At 40.1% G+C, this 23,766-nt stretch overlaps 1 protein-coding gene across 1 annotated transcript in view; it reads right to left on the bottom strand.

Annotated features, from left to right (window-relative positions):
- The window catches only part of CSMD1 (CUB and Sushi multiple domains 1), a 946,508-nt gene that overhangs the window by 647,288 nt on the left and 275,454 nt on the right, over positions 1–23,766 (bottom strand). The window contains exon 3 of the mRNA XM_035109950.3: positions 9,087–9,199. Coding sequence (XP_034965841.3) covers positions 9,087–9,199 — 113 coding nt within the window. The remainder of the gene's footprint in view (positions 1–9,086; positions 9,200–23,766) is intronic.

Below are 23,766 nucleotides of genomic sequence, written 5' to 3'. Positions count from 1 at the left end.
GTACCCCTAAACATTATTTTAGGGGGGGGGAAGCACTGCTTAGGATCAATATGCGAAAGCCATAAGAATCAGTTGAATAATAAGCACCAATAACTTAGTTTTCTTGTAAGCTACCTTGGGCCACTTTCCCACAAATGGCATTATTCTAAGGAGTTTTTCCCAGTTTGTAATAAATAACCCAAGTTCAGAAGCTTCTGCATTATTCCATGTCCAGCAGACCGGCAAACACTCTGAAAATTAAGTCTGTTTCCATGCTCTAACAATACCCCAAGTGGGACTTTAGCTAATGAGCATAGGTTTTTAGAACTTCAGACTGCCAGACTAGTCCAATGCAGTAATGCATCACAGAACTATTTAGACGTCATGGTGTTAGTGTAGCAAATCCATACCGAGTTTGCATGTACAACACTGCACCATGGCAGATACGGAATAGCAAACAGATCCCTCCAACATCATAGAAGCTGGGTTGGGTTCAGCCAAGATGAAGTGTAGTGAGCAAAAACTCTGTTAACATTTGTGAACCCAGTATTTATCAGCCCTTTTGCTTACAGCTCTATCCCCCAATCCCCAAGAACTGTGGGCATAAGTTACTTGCATTCCTCAATTACTTCCATTTCCACACATGAAGTGTTGCCTCTTCCATCAAGACAAATGGGAAGTCTCTGTGCAAAAGAGATTGTTTGCTGTCTTCTTTACTGAAGCCAGTGGCAAGAGAAAGAATATAGGGCTTTACACCCCGATATTCTAACACTCCCTGTGTGCATCACAGAGATTCAGTGTGCACATGGACTTGTTCCATCAGAGCCAATGTGTACATGGACTTGCTCAATCAAGATAGAGAACTCTGCCTGTGAGGAATCCATGATGACTTCCTTCTCATCCGTTCACTTGCACACCGAGCACATAATATGGGAATAAAAGGCTTTTCCAACATACAAATGATTTACTTTGTATTCACTGACATTAGAAATTCTGTCCTTATCTAAGCCTTTGTTAAAGCTAAAACAATTTTAGAAAAGTTCAAAAAAAATTAAAAAGATAAGGCAGACGAAATGACATGCCAGTTCTGAAATGCTGGAGTAGAGTACAATCACCAGAGTGTTATATAAAGCACTGATGCTATAGCTTTTGAAAAGGTGGTGATGACATTCAATTCAGCAATACAGTATACATGTGTACAGCATCCTAAAGTACAAAAAAAATGCAGCCACTTCATTCCCGCCTGACAAACATGTATCAAGTGCGCATATAATATATATATATATATATGCGCAAACTATACACATTGAAACATAACAACCAGTTAATGAATTTAAATTATTTGTTTTCCATTAGAGCTGACATCGTAATCATGACATCTATTCCAAGCTATTATACATTTGAGCTCCTAGAATCAATCTTTTTCCAATAAAAAGATCACTCCAATAAACAAGTCGTTCCTTCCCACCATCTCCCCCCAATTGTGTTTTGTTAAGTATGTCAGCAACAAGGCTGCGTGGGTAAGATCTGTGCTTCAGAAAGACTTTAAAAACAAAACAGCCCCTGAGAGCTGTGGAAAAATTCCTTTAATTGCCAGCGGAAAGCCTGGTGATAAGTCTAAAGCCAAAACTGTGCTCAGCACTGGCGTTTTTTGTGTTTTTGTGTTTTTTTACCTCAACGATGCCACCATTTGCTAAACTCCTACGGCAGTGCTGTGTGCCAACATCAAGTCTAACATCCTACACACAGCAGCTGTCTATTCACCCACATCTTTTCTCCCCTTGGTTTGATTTAAGGATGTGGCCTGTACTTTTGATGCAAAACATATTTTTTAACAAGAAGGAAGTGTGGCAGAAATGTCACTCATTCTGTAGGGTCCGTTGTAACGAAGCTCAGCAGGATTTGAGGAGACAGCAGGGGTGTATACAGTCTTGTTTGAGGATATTTACTGTCACGGTTGTTACAAATCCACAAGGTTTGCCCTACTGAATCTCTCTACAGGTGTCATGTGAATAACATCGCCTTTTCTCTTACTGCCATCCTACCGCAACCTTTTATCAACACAATTAAAGCTATTGGAAGCAATTTTTAAAAAACCGGACAGTGAAAAATTGCTACCCAAGATCCATGTGGGATGGCCAAAAACACTGGGCCACCTGAGGCAGACCACCAAATCCTGCCACTCTGACTGCCACGCCATCTTCTCCTTCCGTCCTCATCATGCACCAACCCACCGGACGAATTCTACACATTTGCTGCAACTTCCAGTTTTTGGTGCTGTGGCAGTGGTGGCGGTGCAGCCCAGTTTTGCAAGGTCCTTGGGCAGCATTTATGCCCGCAATGTTCCATTCAGAGGAAGGGCAGGCCCTAACTCATGGTGCAGTAGGGTCCTTCCTCAGAGTGAGGCACTGAGTTTACAGGGCAAAATAACCCTGCTGAGCCCCAGGAATGCTGTTGCCACTTTGCAGCAGAGGGAGGAGATACAGTTTAAAGTTTAACAGGCAACAGCATTTTTTGCTTCTGTGTTTCCAGGCTGCTTGCAGGAACAGGCAGGCAAAACCTGTCTACCTTTTCCTCTTTGGAATTGGGTGAAGAACTGATGCAGGAGAGCAGGCAGGCGGTGGGGTCTGTGGGTGGGTTTGCAGGCAGCCCAGAAGCAGATGAGAAGGGGATGTATGATCTAGCATCCTTCCTAATCTGCAACCAGAGACAAGGACTTTGCCTTGCTTCTTAGAATGGCTGGGCATGCATTCACGAGAAACTTGGTAATTGGAAGAATTCAACCATGGTTTTGTTTTGTTTTTAAAATGTCATTTTCAGTATGCCTCATCAAAATCTAGTTTAGACTCTTCAGACAAACCTAGCTTGCTGGCTAGTTATACCACCGACTCTTGTAAATGCCTCACTTAGAATACAGTACGAAGTTTTCTTGGGATACTCAGGTGCAATACATATCTAATGCTATTTCTATCAGAATATCTTCTACAGTGTCAAACAAAGAGGTGTGCACATGTGCAAAGGGTACTCTTTAATATATATCTATAATTTTGCAAAAAGCCTAAGGCAACATGATCCTTTGCAGCCAGCATTACAAGACAACCTAGAATGTTTGAACAGGGATGATTTCCTTCCCCACTCCCAGTGTTTCTTAAATATGCTCCTAATTGCTGACCCATTTCTAAATTGAGTTGAAGAGAGCTTGCCTCCTGATCTGTTGCTAACCTCACGGATAGCCACAAACTCTGTGATTTGCACATGCTCAACCAGACCAGGTAACCCAGTTGAATGATGAGGATGCATCACTATAAATAAGGAAAAAGTCATGGGGGGTGGTCAAAAATAAGTTAGAACTCATACTACAGAAGGAAGTGTGCTTTAAGGAGGAGCTGTTTTTGCTTTGATCTTTAGTTTGATTCTGGTACACAATTCCTGAAAGTGTTTTAAAAGGGAAGCTACTTTATAAGCACCAGCAGCCGTTGAGATAACAAAAGGGGCTAATGCTGCTAATGGAAAGGATTAAAGTCTGAATAGAGACAGAGTTGCCTCTCTTTCTCAAAATGTTTAACAGATCATGGCACAAGTTTTTCAACCCAGTGTCTGCTTCATTTTGCAAGACTTAATTCAGGTTCAGATTAAGTGATCACTGCAGTGGAAAACATAAATCAGGCTGGACACTGGATAAGGGACTGAGCTCAAGGGCAACAGTTTCTTCTAGCTTCCTTTCAAAATACAAATCCTAATGTTTCGTGCACAGAGTGTGCTGCTATTGCTAGGTGAAGAGAACACATACTGTGATATAGCATGAAGAGAGACAATATTGCAAGCCTGCCAAAACTAAAGTCAGCAATGGAGGCCGCCAAGACTGTCTACAGCTAAAAATGGTCAGAGGAAGGTAGAAGAGGAATCCATTTTATATGAATTTATACATGGAATCTGGTGGTTCTGATCCAATCACACTTCGGTTGCATTGGGCTGCCTCTTGTCTGAGCCACCTGTGCCTTTAAAAAAAAAAAGCCTATGCAAGGCTATACAAAAAATGCATGTATTATAAATATATTAAGTATAGAAGAGTCATGCCACATGTGGCCCTATATTTCTGTAGCATAATTTTAAGTAGCATAAGTACGTATATTCCAGCGTATAAGACAACTGGGCATATAAGACGACCCCCAACCTTTCCAGTTAAAATATAGAGTTTGGGATATACTCGCCGTATAAGAAATACAACCCGGCGTATAAGACGACCCCCAACTTTTGAGAAGTTTTTCCTGGGTTAAAAAGTAGTCCTATATGCAGGAATATACAGTACTAATCCACCAGTATTCTTATATGGTCATATGCAGTGTGTGTGTGTGTGTGTCTGCTTATGTGCTGATTACTTTAGGAAACTGTGTGTGTGTGTGTGTGTGTGTGTGTGTGTGTGTGTATATATATATATATATATATATATATATATATATATATATATATATATAATCACATTATAATATTGCATATAGCATGTGCAAATTGCTCATATTTTTAGCAGAACCGTGTGTTTTTTTAGAAACCCTCGCTATTCATCAAGGTGCAAGATAATAATTAGAAAACACCAGTGTGGAAAAAGTTCAATTTCAAGAGTTTCAGAAAATTCTTTCTCTACAAACAAACAGCATCAATATTTTGCTAATTACAGAAGCCAGAGGAAAGGCTTAAATGACGCCCACCTCTTTGTGGTTGCTAACAAAAAAGCCATTTTCCCGTGCTGTAATCTGTGCGGCAGCGTGTTGTATAGATATATCTATTCTACAGACACCATTCTGTTCCCATGGAAGTTATATGGGAGTAGCTGATGGTGTCACACAAGAACACCACGTTTTTAGAATACTGGAGCAAGTGAAAAAATGTTCAAAAGTCAGTCGCCTGGATGGTGTACTACAACATTAAAAACACATTACAGAACATCAATGATTAAAAAACATAACAACACCCTAATAAAAACAGCCATATTAACAGTCTATCCCCCCCCCTTTAACAGGCAATAGATTATTTACTAGCCACAGGCCTGGGTAAAGAGGAATGTTTTCCCCTGGTGTCTCAATACATGTAGTGATGGCGCCAAGCGAGCCTGCATTCCATAATTGGGAGCCGCCACAAAAAAGGCCTGTTCTCTTATGGCCACCCTCCGAAGCTCTCTGGGATGGAGGACGTAGAGAAGCACTTCAAGTGACAAGAGCAGGGTCTGGGTCTGTTCATACATAACTGTACTCTGTAAAGGTCGACACATGGCCATCCTAGGGTTGAGTGTGTGTTGCAGAGTATATGAAAAGGGATATATTGCTTATGCTCAGCATAGGCTGGGACAAGATCTTTCTCAAATGCAGCAATATGAATTTGGGAGTGAGCAGTGTGGTGGGGACAGAAGTGCTTGCCTGACCTCCAAGCAGGAGAGCTGCCGCTGCTTACTGTGTGTGTGTGTGTGTGTGTGTGTACAAAAGTGCCCCACCCCACCATACTAATCCGCTACTAGGAATAACACAGGAGTTTTGTCCCAATGTTCAGGTCTTAATCTGACCTGTGCCTTGGTGGGCTAGCTCAGAAAAGTGCACAGCTTTCTAGCACAAAAACACACACCCCTTGAGGCATTTCAGAAAGCTCTACCCACACACTCGCTTGGATGAACAGCAGAGAAACAATCATTTTCATCCAATTTTCTTAACTGCTTGACACAAGGTTTGATGGGAGGGGGAGTTGCTGTGATCTATATGATTTTCTCTCTCTCTCTCTCTCTCTCTCTCTCTCTCTCTCTCTCTCTCTCTCTCTCTCTCTCTCTCTCTCCAGACTCTCTGTCCAGTTGGGGGGCGGGTTAGCATCTGAGTGTTTCTTCTTGGCACTGGGTAATTGCGACAGATTAGAGATGCTGCTGGTTTACTGTCTGCCTCACTAAGAAGCACTGTCCCAGCCTGCCTGAGCTGACAGAGTTGGTCTCAGAGGCGGTGTTGAGGACTCTCAGATTGCTGATGTTGAGGGCTTTCAATGGCAACCACCTCACAAAAAGGCTGTTTCTCAATGTCACCTGGTTTTATTTTATTTTTTAACAGAATATAGCCAAGGCAAATGAATTGTACATTCAATTGTACATTCCACTGAAGGTAAAAAAAAATGCAGTGCAAATGAACTATACCCACTTTTGTATCTGACCGTACATCTAAACATGAATGTTGTTCCTTTGCACTGCATTGCTTTCAATAAGACGTGGTTCCTCTGCATGACATCTCAATGGTAGGAACATTTGTATGTGTATCCCAATGTAAAGAAGCACCAGCCTAATTTCCTTAGTAATGGGGATAGTGGCAACATGCCATACAGAAGCAGATGGGGAAACAAAGTCTTTTGTGTGTGTGGAATAAACAAACGAATGGAAGTGTTGGGCAGGGGCTGCAGACAGTTTTACTCTTCCCAACATGCCAAGTTTTGCAACAAAAACATTTTGAAAAATGAGCTAAAGCAGATACTCATCAACTAGCAAGGAAGCAGAAATTGGATATGATTCCTCTAGTGAAGAAACCCTCTGGGAAATTAGCTAATAGTGTAGAAGATATAAAAATGATTGTTTTGTTTTTCAGCCACTTATATCAAACTGAGAGACCTCAGGATGTGACACGTTATTATTATTATTTTAACGAACTGCAGATCCCCAAAGTTTAGATTTAAGATAATTGAGGAACTAAATGCTGCAATTTCCCACAGGAATTCATAAATGAGATTAAGAATCTTCAGAATAAAAGACACCTGATTTTGATCATTTCGCAGCTGAATTCCACCAAAATTATGCAAAAGTATCGGGCACTTATTTAGGTGAATTTGTTTAATTACCACATTACCATACATGGAACTCAGCACGGACACTTCCCTCTTTCTCTTTAGAATGGCAATGGCACCCACCTGAAAGATGCCTGAACTTAGTTGCAGTGAGTTCCCCTCATTCCACACCCCAAAGAAAAAGCCCTGCCACAGGCTGACATTGCTGGAATTTCACAAGGGATGAGATTTTATCCTGTAGCCAACACACACTGAATGCGTTAGAAGAAAACTGACATCCAGTAGGAAGAAATACACACAGACCCATGTCTTCTAAATAATAGTGTCTTCTAACAAAAGTGCAATTTGATATTATACTTCGTAACCAGAAAACCATTACGGAAATGCTTCAAATAATACAGCATCTCTCACATATATATCTTATCTAAATCTTACATAAGGGTTCCATATGTTTTCATCAACTATGGATAATTAATTAGGGTAAATCACCCAAGTCACACCCTTCTCACCACTTCATTGTTTTCCTCATATTCTCCCGTGTCCATCGCATGTTGAATAAAACCCCACCCCACAGTGCTAAAATCTTGTTGCTGCACTTTTCCTTGTATCAAACATTTGGAGGCAGTGGTTCCCCCCCCCAATAGTGCTATATAACATATGTTTCCATAGCAATTGTTTTTGTTTTTCTATCTGCCACCAATAAATGTGTTATCAAATCCTTAGAACTTACATTATTATGTATTAGATACATTATGTATTAGAGCCAGTGTGGTGTAGTGGTTAAGAGCGGTAGACTCCTAATCTGGGGAACTGGATTCGCGTCTCCGCTCCTCCACATGCAGCTGCTGGGTGACCTTGGGCTAGTCACACTTCTCTGAAGTTTCTCAGCCCCACCCACCTCACAGGGTGTCTGTTGCGGGGGAGGAAGGGAAAGGAGATTGTTAGCAGCTTTGAGACTCCAAACTCTTCTTCTTCCTCCTCCTCCTCCTCCTCCTCCTCCTCCTCTTCTAAATAAGAGTTGTTACTGATCTTTTATATATTGAATCCTAGAAGGATGATTTCAAAACAATAGGGTTTCCTCCATAGACCATAACGCCAAGGCATACCATGAACTACAGAGGCTTAGGTAAACCTCCACTGTAAATAGATGGTTTCCAGAAAATAGTCTATGTCTTTAAAGATGAGGCAGGGCTGGCCCAAGACATTTCGTCATTTGAGACAGACACCCAAATGGCGTTCGCCCTCCTTGCCAGGTAAGAAGTGGGTCAGGAAAGATCTACATCAGGAATAGGGGGATGGGGAAGAAAGGCCAACATCTACATCTGCTGCCCAGGTAGACCCGGCCGCCTGAGGTGGTTGTCTCACCTTGCCTCATAGATTGCCCAGTCCTGGGGCTAGGGTTTTAATAATAATAATAATAATAATAATAATAATAATAATAATAATAATATTTGCAGAACACCCAATATTTTAAAAATTGAACAATTTCTAGCAAAAGCCTTCTTTCATAAACTTCTCCATGCCAAAGCAAACACAAACTTCAACCAGGAAATCCAGACAGACAACCATTACAAAACTTCAGAATCAAATGCCTCACTACTGCAGAGCAGTAAACACCAACATTATCATGCCAAACATTTTCTGAAACAAACAAGCTGTTTTCTAAATCAAATAAGCAAAACAAAACTGTGCTATGAATGACCACAAGTTTTGCTCTCTAGTAAGTTTGGAATAATTCCATTGTTTTCAGCTGTAGTGTCCTTGTGCAAATGATTTTAACTCTTTTACCCCCCTGGGGAAAGAGATTTATGAAAATCTGAACTCAGAATAGAAACTGTACATCATAGTAGTAGTGGTTTCTTTAATAAAAAAAAAATCTGAATTACTCCCCACTCCCACTGGAAAAGCACATTAATCAGTGCCTAGAAAACACACCAACCTTTGAATGCATATACAGGAGTCTATGCATATCCATCAAGTTCTCAAGAATTCAGAAAACACCATGTACAATAAACCAAATCCATATAAAGAAAATACTGAAATAAACATGCAAGGGTTTGAATAAATACCAATCTAGTCCACTCACCGAAAACATATTTTTAACATGTTGTTCCAATGTATAGATATGACCAAAACAGGTAACTCCTATAAACAAAATATAATCCTTCGAATTTCCTTTGGAATCCAGATCAATCCACAGGGAAAACAGGCTCACCAACTGTACACACTCTGTATACATCCTCAAAGTACTTTTTTTCCTCCCAAGTCTCTTCAATAGATCATTAAAAAAAGTTATTGAACCCTACCTTCATATATCACCTTGAATCCTTGAGCACTCACAGCGAAGTCTGTAGTGAAGCAGAGAGTCATAATGGATCCTGTGCTCACTATGGAGGATGGCAGCTGAAATCCAGAAAGCCTGCAAGATGCAAGGGACAAAAAAATAACAGAATTTGTTATTAATTGTAACAACAACAACAAACAACAACAACAACAACAACAACAAGACCCCCCAAAGAGCATCATTTAATTGTTTATATTGGCAGCCTCTTCTTTGATGCATATCTGAAGACCTGGAGGTACTCCACTGATATTTCTAAATCTTTTGAAAACTTTTTAATAGCACACTTCTAGACTAGTTCACATCTGAGGGGGGGGGCACCCACTTCATCCTGTCTATAATTAAAGAGGACTTAAGCTCTGCTCTCTTCCCAGCAGGCAGGTATGCGTGTGTGTCTATGCGTGTAAATTAATGTTGGCCTGAGTGTACTACGGATTTGGATACTAACCTTGGAAATGATTTGGGGAATGGAGCCAACATCTCTCCCCAAACAATTAATCATGGTTTGTTGGTTTGTTTTTATTCTTCCCAACTGCCCATAGCCTCTGTTCTTTGGTTTGCTGGCTGTGCTGCTGTTTGGATAGTGTTTTGGCGTTTTCATTCCTTCTTGAGTGAACCCAGGAAGTCAAAGCTCCTTATTCTCAAAGTTACACTGTCAAATGTTTAGCTTTGTGCCAAAGCTACTTTGAGCACATTAAACCCATTACTCTGAAAGCAGCACTTCTTGCACTTGTCATGTGCACTGAATATGACCGGCTGGTGTATAAAATAATGCCACGAAAGAGTGGTACAAATGTTGTTGTGAGTTGAGAGAAGGGGGCGGTTATGCTGTATGTCTGTCCCTTTGAATTCTTGGCTCCAGCAAGGATTCAAATTGCTGGAATAGCCAGACAAGTTTCTTGGTAATGACCCTCTAAGTATGGGCCACTAAGGTAACAAAGGAAGTGGCCCTGTGCCAGATACAAATGGGTGGGCCTACCTCAACTCACTGGTAGTTAGAAAGACAAAGGCAAGAGTTGAGTTGTATGTGAGCTAGAAGTGAGAAGCTGCAGGCTGCAGGTTGGGCAGCTGAGAGGCAGAAGCATGCCTGATTTCTTTTGGAATCCAAGACAGGAGAAGTAAGAACCTCTTCGGGTGTTAATGCATGAGACCATCTATCATAGGCTCAGGTTGCATATATGTGTAAATAAACCATATATCCTAAATACACCTTGAACCACTCAGAGACTGGGGTGGTGTGCAACAATCCAATACAGAGCTAAAAGACAAGAGGCCAAAAAGTTTAACGAATAAAAGAATTTCCGACTGCAATCCTGAGCATACCTTCTAGGAAGCAACTCAGATTGAACTCACTGGAGGTTGTTGCTTCTGGTTGACTAAGCATTTTCAAGCTTAGGCATCTTCCAAGTTTAAGTAAAATATAGAAACTAATGGGGGGGAATTGGGTAATAATTAGGATAAGTTGTGAGGATGCACCTAGACCCCTTAGTGTGTGGGTGTGCCTTGCGTAGACTGTTTTAGGTAGTGTTTTAGGTAGCTTCTCCATTGTGGCATATTGTGAAACTGTCCCTAATCCAGGAGCTAGATCTAGACAGCAAAAACCAAGCAAGAAAACTATTTGAATGCACAGTGCAAGGTGACAATAAAACTAAATCTGAAGGCTTTAAAATATTCATGTTCAAATATTTTTTCTTTGCTTGCTTTTCTTTGAAAAGGACGGTCTTAATAAACTGTGAAGTTAGAAATAGGTGGTATTAGTGAAAACATAATTGCTCAATTTTTTATTTTTATTTTTTAGATTAAGCTGTTGGCACAGTTCCTGCCATGGTTCTGAAACACATGAGAGATTCTGTGCATGGTAACCTGACCATATGAAAAGATTCCCACACAGTCTGTGTAGGTAAGCATGTACAAATGCACCCATGTGGTCAAACATTTTTAATGTCAACTGTGTCATAGAATTGCAGAGTTGGATGGCCCATTTCATCCAACCTGCTGCAATGCAGGAATCACAGTTACAGAATACCTGACCGATGGCCAGGCAAAACCAGTTAAGGAGGTCTCATGAGCATTGTAGTCCCAAAACATATGGGGGGCTGAGTTTGGGGATCCCTGCCTTAAAGAGTAGGCTTAAGTCAGAACTATAAACTACATTGCATTAACAGAGTAAGATACCATTACCAAAGACCAAAGGAGCCAACTACTAAGGGCCGAAGTCCAGGCTCTTACAAATTTGATGGGCATTGATATTCAAGTGGTTTGTATGTGTCTTGTGTTGTGATTGATTATGCAGGTTGGGGCTTACCTGAGTCCCCCCAGGTATTTGAATTCAACTCGGCACCCCTGCCAAAGTCTGAATCCTTTTGTCTTCTTTGCTGTGATATCATGCCTTTAATGACAAGATGTTTTGTTTGTGCTCAAAGGCACATCCCAACAGACCTCAAAGTTCATTATCAGTAACATTGACTACAAGTTCTCAAAGCAGTCTAGTATTTTTCTGTCCATGTAACTTGATTATTTTTGAAGAGACAGCAGCTGGCTAATATTGAGAGGAGTATAATTTTTTAGCCTCTCTATTGACTTGATATATTTCATACATACATGCTACACTAAATTTCAGGATGTATTTATGCAGTGCCATGGTGACCATATATTGATCTTATATTGTTTTAGTAAATATTTCCACCTCTAGGATGATGTCTGCCATTGAGACCTGTATTATTGACAAACGACAGCCATTATGTCTACTTCATCTGATTTCAAGGAATATTGAAGTTGTTTTGACACAAACTACTTTTTTTCTGAAGTGTGTGCATACTTCAAATGCTATGTGACTGCTTGAAGTGTAGTTCCTGTACACTACCTTTTGAAAGTTGGCAGTAATTTTTTTAAAAAAAATGGTAGCCAATGAAAATGAAACAAATGTTGAGTTAAACAAATAATCTACAAAATGTATCCAGTTTCAATGAAAGCAAAGCAAAAACAGCACTTAGTATCTAAAATAATGGGATGAACGTACCAAAAAAAAAACCTGTTGCACACCTCCATTCTGAAAGCATTTTGCATCTGACTCAGTTGTATTTCTTCTGGAAAACTCCTTTTATAGGTGCTCTTTATAGAACGGTGTCTTGCTTCTAACACCGATTATCAGTTTATTTTCCATATTTGGGTACACTTAGCAAAGTCCAAAGTATGTATGTATCATATAATATATGCCCTTCCATAATCTCATCACTTAATTGTTTCATATGTGAGTACCGGCCATAACCTTTCTTTGTTTCCAAATGTGATTATGAAACTATAAAGCAGTGGTCTAACGAAGTAATCCAGTTAAAATCTAGCAGTGGAAGAAATGAACATGTGGTCTCTTTAAAGATATGAGAAATAAAAATGGTCAGCCTAGCTATTGTGCTTAATATTATTATTATTTTACCCATTATTATCAATGAGAATGGAAAATCCAGCTTTAGCCTTTCACCTCTACCTAATGTTTTAGACTCGAGTAAACTTTTTTTTTTAGTGAATAAACTTTTGTTTGAAATGAAGTTATTTTATTTGGAGTTTGATAATTCAAATAGGAAGAAAGATATCGTCATATATATCCTAGACAAAATGTATTTTCTTGGAAAGACTCCTCTGTCATATTAACATCCATAATCATTCAATTATTTAACCTTATTAGAAAGGTGAATTTATTCATAAGGCAGGGAACATTAATTCCATCTTCCATTGTGCTAGAAGACATTTTATTCAAACCTTAATTCAAATTGTCACCCAATATTGTCAGGTCACCTAGCATAATTGAAGGATTGCATTTTGAAAATATCTAAAATTCTGCATAGTATTTTAGTTATCTCTGCCTTAGGAGCACAGACATATCCTTCTCAAAAGCGGATAGTATTACGGTTAAAGTTACTGTACCCACTTTCAAAAGCTCTCAATTTCAATTAAAACCCTTGTAGATGCTGGTTTAGCTTCTCAAAGCTCCTCTCAGATTATATCAGAAAATTCCTCCAGAAAAAAATATGCAAGAACTCAGGTAATTTTTCAAATGTCTTACAGTATTAGTTCATATGGGGGCGAATGAGAGATACTGCTGGAGCAAATCAAAGGGAAGCAGTCAAATAATAATAATTTACTCACACCTTTGGAACAAATAAAAAGAAATGCTTAATCAGTATTTAAAACATTTTCATTTGTGACCTGATGGCCAAATAAAGACTCAGGCACAAGGGCTGGGTTGAACTAGGTTAAACTTAAAGTGAAACCAATGAAAAACCCACAGAAGGAAACAACTATTGGTGTGGGAACCAACATTTATATAAGGCAAAAACTGCAGTCTCTATGGTGTCCACCATCCCTGCCCTGTGGGAAATAGGGGCATACATAGCTCCTTTCCCTAGGCCACAGCACAAATGTGGGTAGGTGGGCTTTCTGCATCACCCTCATTGCCTGTGGCCTTAGCTCCAGGTGGGTGAGGGAGATTGGCTTCAAAGGCAGCCTTTATCAGGGGCGTAGTGTGTGTGTGGGGTTGCTGGGTCAATGGCCCTGGGTGCATTTTTTCGGGGGGGGGGGTAGCTGCAGGGTGGTGTGATGAGGATGCAACAGGCATGCACCCTTCAAATCAGACTGACTGTAGGGGTGCATCCCTGCCCTCACATAGCACTGTTACACCAGCAGGAAAGAGTAAAGAAAACCTCAGCTCGAAACCTCACTAAAAGCCAAAAAGGCAATTGCTCTTAGAGCCACAGAGCTGACTCGGAAATGTAGAGTCCTTTCTCTGCCTACGCAGCAAATTGCTGACTAAGAGGGCAACCAACAGAACTCAAACTTAAAAAAAGCACCAACCACATATTTGTATTAATTTTGCAGGCTTCATCCCCGGATTCATTTTTTTTTTTTTTTTTTGCAGGGGCCTGGAACAATAACTGACTACTGCTTTGGCTCTAAGCTTGTTAAAGTTATGCGAGAAGCAAAGAGAAACTGTTGTGGTCACTAGGGCTGGGTAATGTATTGATATATTGTCCAAAACTGAATTGAAGTCCATATTGTGATATTGGTTTCATAATTTTTGACACGGCCTGCCAATATATTGTGAATCATGATACTTTTAAAAGACATCTGAAGGCAGCCCTGTTTAGGAAAGTTTTTAATGTTTAGTGCTGTATTGTGTTTTTAATATTCGATTGGGAGCTGCCCAGAGCGGCTGGGGAAACCCAGCCAGATAGGTGGGGTATAAATAATAAAAAAAATATTATTACTATTAATTATTATTATTATTATTATTATTATTATTATTATTAAGAGAGGAAACATGACCCTGGGTGAGCACCTGGAACCCCCAGAATCTTGTTAAGAGATTGAGGTGACATGTGACTATACCAGTGTTTAACAGCGAGTTGGTTTCACCTTTTGACTGTTTCCAGTCACACTGCCTCTAATAATAATAATAACAGTAATGATGACAAGCTCTTGGTGATATACATCCTTACCTGGACGATAAAATAATAATAGCAGAGCTAAAAAAAAATTATCTGATACAAACTGCCTTTTTATAACTTCCCCACAAACGTGCTTCATTTTTACCACCACCACCACCTATGATAAAATGAGTCCTTTTCTCAACAGCCTTTCCATCATTCAGGTTTGGTTAAGCCAGTCACACAACCTCAAAGGGGTGAACCAGCAAGGCAAAAATTCCAGCCTACTTCCTGATCTGGGACAATATCAACTTCAGCAGCTTTTTCTGCCACAAACATGGCCATGCATTTGGTTCCATTTCAGCTCCCAAATCCCTTTCAAACGCAAGTCTCAGTCAATCTAAGCTCCCAGAAGACATTTGAAAGCTACTTGATTACTGGATACTTGAGATTTTTATAAAATAAGAGCAGATGGCAAGTTACAACATCACTTTTTTAAAATTAATAGCGGTGATTCCCAAGTGCTCATTGCACATCTTTTCGGTAGAGTTATAAAGGCATATCCCACATTAAAATTGTTTATATGCCAAACGTGTCGCTTAGGGATTCATTGCTTACTTCATGCACCTTTTGGTTCCCTTGTGTATCTTTTAGCATGAAAATTATCATATTTTGCCAGGTTTAAAGGCATGATAGGACATTCCTCAACGATTAAACTTAGAATGTTAAGTAAAACAAGTGTCAAGAAGACAAAATCTGTTCAAATCCCCTGATAGTCTCTGTGCTTCTGCTTTTTAGATCTCTGATAATTAGATAAACTTACAGTGCTTCTGGCAAGTACCATTTTCAAAAACAAAGCTGTATTCAGGGTTCATCTAACTGAATTCAATGAAAACCAATATGTGGAGGCAAATGTGGTTTGAATTCTACCGCAGCTAAGTAACTTTAATTTCATTTTGCCTAAATAAATTGAAAGATATAACACAAAGCTGTTGAAAGGTACCATCTACTACTCTTCTCCCAAAACCCAAGAGGCATAACATGTGGTCTCATCTACTCAGTCACCTCTCATCCATTAAAAGCATCTACATTTTGATGGCTTAAAGCTGGAGAAATTTCCAGCAACTTGGTGGCAAAGTGCTTACTCAAATTCTCTATGGTGTTGAAATCTGGAGCTCTCATCTGAACTCCATTAAAGTTTTGGAAACTGCAGAATTTTTTATTTTGGAAGCTATACTCTGTGCCATCAGGAATATTAGCAGCTCTTTGCACAAAACCAGGATGACCAACAATGAAGACAAGGGCAGACTAGTAATATGCCTGTTGAGCATTTTCCTGTGCTGTGCTATATGGAATTGGATGATAACCAACTCTGGAAAGCAGCTTGTCATGATGTTTTAGGATATTGTTTTCTAGAACTGAACTCTGCTTTGACATTGAATAAGTTTCATCTAAGGGATTGGCTCCTCTGGATAGAATCCACAAGGGACCTGGAGACTAATTAGAAACAGCAAAAAAATTCCCCTTAGTAGGCACTCTTGAGAACAGAGCTTTTTAGAGCTAGTTATCTGACCAAACTCTTACTAACTCAAGAAATGCCTTTATTGAGTTGCATTTCCAATTAATGCCCACCGCAGTCTTGGATGGCCACTGCAACCAGGTCATGTACACAGACACACTTTGTATTTGTGGTCAACCACAGATGGAAAATGACACTCATCTGCTAGCCTGCCCCTTACATCAGAGACCAAAGAGATCACTTTCCAAAACCTTTATTCACACAAGCAAGCAGGTAAATCCTGCCATAAAGCTGGATTTGAATTTGTTGATGTCTTTGGTAACTCCTCTCAACATCATAGGCTCATATTATGGATCCATAGTCTGTATTGCTTTATGTATGGGTAGTCTTTAGAGTCTGCACTTCTCTGAATTGTGGAATAGAGTACAAAGCTGTTCATCTTTGCCAGAATCCAGTGCATTTAGAATCCAGCGTATTTTAGAATCCAGTACATTTAGAAATGTACATAGTTAAATTATTATTTAAATATGGTTTTATATGGTCTCATATTGGTAAAATATACTTTCATATGGTGTATTATTTTTTTCAGTTCAAGATCAGGCCAATTTTAAGGGCAGCCATTTTTATTTGTTTTAGTAAGGTCCATGGGGCTGCTTGCCAATTGTTTTGCCATTGGCTATTTTTTCTTTATGGTCCAGCTTTATGGTCCATAAAGAAGGCTGATCGCCGAAGAATTGATGCTTTTGAATTATGGTGCTGGAGGAGACTCTTGAGAGTCCAATGGACTGCAAGAAGATCAAACCTATCCATTCTGAAGGAAATCAGCCCTGAGTGCTCACTGGAAGGACAGATCGTGAAGCTGAGGCTCCAATACTTTGGCCATCTCATGAGAAGAGAAGAATCCCTGGAAAAGACCCTGACGTTGGGAAAGATGGTGGGCACAAGGAGAAGGTGACGACAGAGGATGAGATGGTTGGACAGTGTTCTCGAAGCCACCAACATGAGTTTGACCAAACTGCGCGAGGCAGTGGAAGACAGGAGTGCCTGGAGTGCTCTGGTCCATGGGGTCACAAAGACTCGGACACGACTAAACGACTAAACAACAACAACAATTTTTTCTTTAAGCTGCTCCCTTCCTTCAACTGTTCGTAAACTTTGTTTTTTTGCAGTGGGAGTAGGTTCTCACAGCCTGATAGTGAAAAATTAGTTAAAAATGGAAATAAACAATTAAACAAAACTTAGGGAAACAGACCTCACAACAACTTAAGAACTTTGTGTAGCCTACCCCTGAAAATTGATAATTTTTGCTTCTGCAAATGTAACAGTGCATTTGGAGGGTTAATTCTGCCTGACGCTTGTTCATCCACACTCACGTGCACACACACTTTCTTAGAAGTCAATTTCCCTGAAATAAATGGAACTTTAACTGAGTAACTGGGGCATCAGGATAAAGGATACCTTTCTCTACCATGGGTTTCCTTTTCCCTTTTCCTGGTAATTCCTCTTTTGCCAGCCCCAAGTCAATAAAAACTAGTTTTCCATGTGATTTGTTTATTGATATTGTAGAGCTGCCATAGTTGAAATGTTTTTGGTACTTTCTCCCCTTCATTCAAATTTATTCAGCTCCGTATATCCCCCCACCATCAACACCAATGGGTGGTTGTCATATGGGTTGTCCATACGAACTATGATACTGTGTAATCATATACATGTCTATTCATAAGTCAGCCCCATTGAGTTCAATGGGACTAGATCCTCATTCAGTATGTCTAGAACTGCAGCCTAAAATTATTATTGACTGACAGCTAGGAAGAAGTGGATCTGGTTTTTGAGTTGGCATTTTAAGTGGCCGGAGAATGATGGTGCACTTCAGATGCAAATTGCTCTTTTATTTTCACTTCAAGAGCAGCATTACAGAAAGATAATGCAATGCCAGAAGAAAGGTTAGCCTTAAATGTGCCACAATTGTGTTCATTATTGTACCTTTTTCATTTTGTAGGAACTCTGACAACTATTATATTGCAAAAGGGGGCTTTCGGGCTATCAAATGAAACATGTGAAATCTATATTAAAATAAATATTGGAGGGGATGAATAGGTGAAATAAATGACAGAACTGTTAAAGGAAAATTGTTTCTGCTATGGAACTTTTTATGGAAAGCAACCTACATTTGGCAATTACTGGTAAATATCAGTCACACAAGGCAATGATCATAGAAGTTATACTGAGCACTTTTTAGACAGTAGAAAGTGCATTAAAAGGCTATCAAAATAGAATATTAAAAATATTGAGGTGTTTACATTTTCAACCTGTTTTCATTCAAATGAGATTCCAAGGTGTTCTTACAAATATATTGCACATGCACATGCACCCAATGCACACACAAATCAAACTATTAAAGATACCAAAGTTTTAAAACTGTAACCTGATATTAAATACATAAGATAAAAACATTGACCATTGTGGATATCTCAATTCCATTAAACATGAACAGCTTGCTCTGTCCCGTAAGCCTAACATCTCAAAACAACATTTCAAAGCAACTCCTAAAATTCAGTAATGAGGGAGGCCGCTACACAGCTAGAGAAGAGGAAATTCTACAAACTGGATGTCATAACCAAGACGGCCGTTGACCATGCTACCATCCACAAGCTGTGTTCATCAGTGGGAGCATGTTAAGGGCCTTGACTTCATATCTGAATGCAAATATTGGGAGAGCTGCTCCATCACATAATTAGAACCCAGGTTTTTCAGGGATTTATAGTTCATTGTGCACATCAACTTCCTTAAAACAAACCACCTCCATACTCTGGTTATATCTGACACTATCTCCTAGGTAGTTTTTGGTTATGGACATAGGCACCGGGTCCTGGGGAAGAAGCCACTGTGGACCCCCTCACTGTTTTTTTGGGAGGGGACCAGGGACCTCCCTTGTTGAGGCTGAAATGCGGAGCCGGGCGCAGAACAACGTTAGGACATTGGATCAGGCCCCCTCAATGTTCTTCAGAATACGGTGCCTGTGGTTATGGATATATAAGTTCCATGCTCTCCCCAGGTCCAGATATGGGGATTCTAATTATGAGAGCATGTACATATAAAAATAATTTAAGAAAATCAATGGGACCCAATTTGTACATGTGCTCCATGTGTAATGCCTGTCCCACACAAATATAGTATATGCACAACTAGAATGAACACACGGCCTGTTCCTTCCAGCCAAACAAGGACTGTTATTTAATGGGGTATGTGCGCAAGATGCCAAAGACTCATGTATGCAGCTGGGAAAGCCTGCTGTATGTTTCACCCCCATACCCACTTTCTGTAATAGCATCAGCAGTGGTCTTCGGGCTGTCAAATTTCAGTGGTGCCTTGTGCAATGCTAAAATTCAATGCCCCCTGCCTCTCTCACTTAATTCTACAGCATTGTTGTGGCGCCCCCTGCTGCGTCCAGTGTGGCCAAACCAGCCCTGCTACCCTAAAACCGCCTCTGATAGCATTTCCTACTTGAAAAGCACTGTGACTAAGGCAATGCCACTTTGTTAAAATAAAATGATCTTGCAAACTGTTGCCTTTACAAACTTACCATTGCCATTTTATGTACACAAGTAGATGCAGTGCTTATCCTTCTGAATGGGATAAGGAGAAAAACGATCTGTTTCAGAGCAAATTATTGCAAAATGTTCGGTTAGCAATCAAACTCATGATTTACTATATCCGAAAACAGCAATAGGAATTTGGCAGGGCAATGCAGCTAAATGACAGCATAATAACCACAGAGGAGAAGAGATCACCATACCTTCAATCTGCATCAGGCAGCTAAGCAGAAAAATAAGCTTCCCCAAAGTTGACATATTATCCAACTCTGACCCGAAGGATATAAAAAATTCTTGAATTAGCCATATGAATCTATTATTCACACTTTCTGGCCAGACACATAACTTGAGCCTATATTTTAAGGTTGACAAAATGTGTTTTAGCTTGTTTTTCTTAAAACTGTTTAGATTGATGAACTTCCACATTATGAATTTTGCAAAAGAGAGGTGGGGATCCAAAAGAAAATGAGGGAGACAAATAAACTATAATCTGTAAATTAGGGCCACTATTGAAATGTTCTGGTGGATTCTATGCAAGGTAAAAGGCCAAGCAGATCCCACTAAAGAATTTGGAAATGGGGACTCAACAGCCAGCTACAGATTTCATCTGGTCCTGATTGATTTCCTAACAGTGGCCTCATGATTTCAGCATGTGCAATATTATAATTGTTGTGTGCTTCTCTTGCAGCATCGCTATGCAACCTACAGGATGGTGTTTCTAGATATTTCATCATTCTTCTGGAAATGTCTGTGGGTGTCTAGCTAAGCCAAACACATAAACTAGGATCTTCTGTTCCATTGCAATAAGCAGAAACTCCCCCCTGAATTAGAAGGACTAAATCTAGCTATTCTAGCTGCTACTGATTTTCCCCTAGCATCTACTCCATTACTTTTTACCAAAAGAGTATAAAGAGTCATGGTGGTCATGCTTGGACGTATATTTGGCTATATACTGTAGATAATTAAAATACATTCTGGTTCTTCATTAACCTAGCATCCAGATTAATATCTCAATATTTTGACCCCTTTTAATGGACTCTTAATGCCGCGTTCTTCTACCCTGCCCCCATTTTCCCCAGACTATTGTCAATGCTGCTTTGATGTGCTGTTTTTATTTTTATTTGTTTAAAAATGATTGTTTTTATACCTTGGGAGGCAGGACATTTTTTGAAGGGCAGAATGCAAATCTTGCCCTTCAAAAATGTCAAAAGCTCTCCATTAACTGTACTTCCAATAGTGTAGTCTTTATGATTAAACAAATGCCAAATCTTCTTTACTATATATGTTCTAGTAAGAAATGCTTAACAATGTAGTACATGGAGCTCAGTTATGGACCAGAAGCACCTACTCAATTCATCAAACTTTTACATGCCTGACACACTTGGAAGAGACAGGTTACTTGGATCCATTTTAATGCAGCTTCAAGTCTGATCATGGCACACTGAAACCACATTGGTCACCCTGGTTGATGGCATTTGTCAGAAGAAAAATGGGTGGAAACCAATCCATCTTGTTCTTCTTGAGCTCTTGGCAGTTTTTGATACCATTGTATTATTCTGGATATCCCGTCCACCCCGAAAAATCTCAACCAGAGCAGTCTTACGAGTACATGCTTTGCACATGAAAGGTCCCAGGTTCAATCCTTGATGTCTCCAGGTAATGCTGGGGGAACGACTCCTGCTTCAAACCTTTGAGATCTTCTGCCAGTCATTGTTGAGAATACTGAGCTAGATTGATTGGCCTGTCTTCCCAAGTGATGTGTAAAAAATTTCAGAGACACCGTTGATGGAATCTTTCGAGGAGTTGGAGATGGCGTTTATAAGTGGTCCATGTTTCACAAGCATATAGTAAGGCTGGTAGTAAAATAGCTTTGTAAACAAGCATTTTGGTTTCCCTGAACTAATATCAGTGTGCTGGAAGAAGCAAAGATCACCAGTGTTGAAGCAATGATTCTTCAACATCAACTTTGTTGGACTGGTCATGTTGTGCGGATGCCTGATGATCGTCTTCCAAAGCAACTACTCTATTCCGAACGTAATGCTGGTGGCCAACAAAAGAGGTTTAAAGACCGTCTCAAGGCAAATCTAAAAAAATGTAGTATAAACACTGACAACTGGGAAACACTGGCCTGCGAGCGCTCCAGTTGGAGAACAGCCTTTACCAAAGGTGTCAAGGGCTTTGAAGAAACTCAATCTCAGGATGCAAGGGACAAACGTGCTAAGAGGAATGCACGCTTGACAAATCCACACTGTGATCAGCTCCTGCCTGGAAACCAATGTCCCCACTGTGGAAGGATGTGTGGATCCAGAATTGGCCTCCACAGTCACTTATGGACCCATTGTTGAAACCGTGTTTATGGAAGACAATCTTACTCGGCCACAAGTGATCACCAAAGAAGAAGAAGATTGACTGGCATGGTCTAATGCAGTATTCTGTGTTATATGAAGGAAGTTCTTCAAAGGAATCCACAGCACAATCCTATATTTTAATTTGTTGTTGTTGAAAATCCTGATATATTCAATTGAACTCTCCCATTAGTGAATGTGTACATGATTGCAGGCCTAGTCAGACATCTGCAGGCACCTGTTCCTTGAATAATTTACTGAAAGAGATTATATATATTAACCAGTGATTTTAACCATAGTGAGTTAAGTTTTCAAAAATTTCACGTTTTCACAAATAGTAGGTAGCTCTGCAGCCTACGCTGCAGCAGCTCAGCCAGGCAGATTATTCCTCAGAGATGACAGTGATCCATTTTATTAAAACTGAAGTTTTATTTATCATCCAGGGATGACAAGAAGATACTGAACCACTCAGTCTGCAACTCTTATCACAGGCCTTGTCTCTGTAATTACCCATTCTAAGTGCACATATAACAGGCCCTCAGGCTTCTAGAATTATCTCTGGCTTCAGGGACAGCCTTTTTTTTTTTTAGCATACATTTCCTTAAGGGTTGCCTCTGGAGATTACAACTGACACCAGAAAGGAGGGTGGGGAAAAGGTAGATGTGCAAAATGGAAGACTCAGCAAGGGGAAAGGAAGAGGAACAAAATGCAAGGAGGGAGAAGGGAATCAAGAGAGAGAGAAATGTGGGGTTATTAGGGGCACTAATTAATAAAGCCACATCACATTTTGCTGCAACAAACTCAATAATATCACGTTGCAAGGGCATTGCATTTCTTTTCTACATTGCCTATCTGAACATTTGATTTGATAGCACTTAGGACGTTAAGGCTGAAACCCTATACATCCTAAACTGGAAATATTTCCTGCTGTTCACTCATGCTAAACTTGTGGTTCAGATACCATAGCATCTTCCACACTGGCATATGCAGGGAAACACTTGCAAACAGAGGTTTCACTTCCTCTTACACCACACAACTGTTCTTGTATAACACAAAGGCAAGGAAGAGAGGCAAAATGCAGTACCCAAACTGCTGCCTTGGGAGAATACATACAATCCTCCTTGAGACAAGGATCCAGTTTCCAATAAGGGAGGATAAAGAATTGCCAAGGAAGGAAAGGGAAATATAAGCAACCAGGGAAGCCACAACCACACACTGACAGCAGCAAACTCCTGCAGCACATGACATAGGACTGGGAAACCGGCGGTGCAAATTCAAACCCTTGACAAGGGGGGTGTTACTGCACAAACGCTTTTATGTGCCTGGCCAGCAAAAGTTATGTTGGACCTGTTGACACCACAGAGGTGTTCCTTGCCCACTCAGTCATAAGCAGACACACCATGGGGCATTTCTCTCCCCTACCACTGCCTTAAGAACAAGCCATATAAGCAAATGGTCTGCACTAGAAACCCCAACCTGGTAGAACAGCTCAGGTATCACAGGCATGGAGGTCTAGCTTTGACCCCATATTACAAAAGATTGGGAGAAGCTCTTACACCCCGAGACAAATTTACAGCTGCTTTGCTAGCAGAATTGTGCCTGCATAGCAGAAATGCCAGTGTAGCTCCTCATAAATGGCCGGCTTATTGAAGTTTCCACCATATCCTACAGCCCCACAGCTGGTATAGAGGAAGGCTCCCTAATGCTTCAAAATGCTGACAGGTCTAGTTTTGCGCATATATGCATTTATGTACACAAGCAATATATT

This window comes from Zootoca vivipara, chromosome 3, assembly GCF_965207765.1.
Source record: "Zootoca vivipara chromosome 3, rZooViv2.hap1.1, whole genome shotgun sequence".
NCBI classification, from domain to species: Eukaryota; Metazoa; Chordata; class Lepidosauria; order Squamata; family Lacertidae; genus Zootoca; species Zootoca vivipara.
Note: the sequence above shows the minus strand (reverse complement) of the source record. Positions and strands in the feature narration are given on the sequence as shown.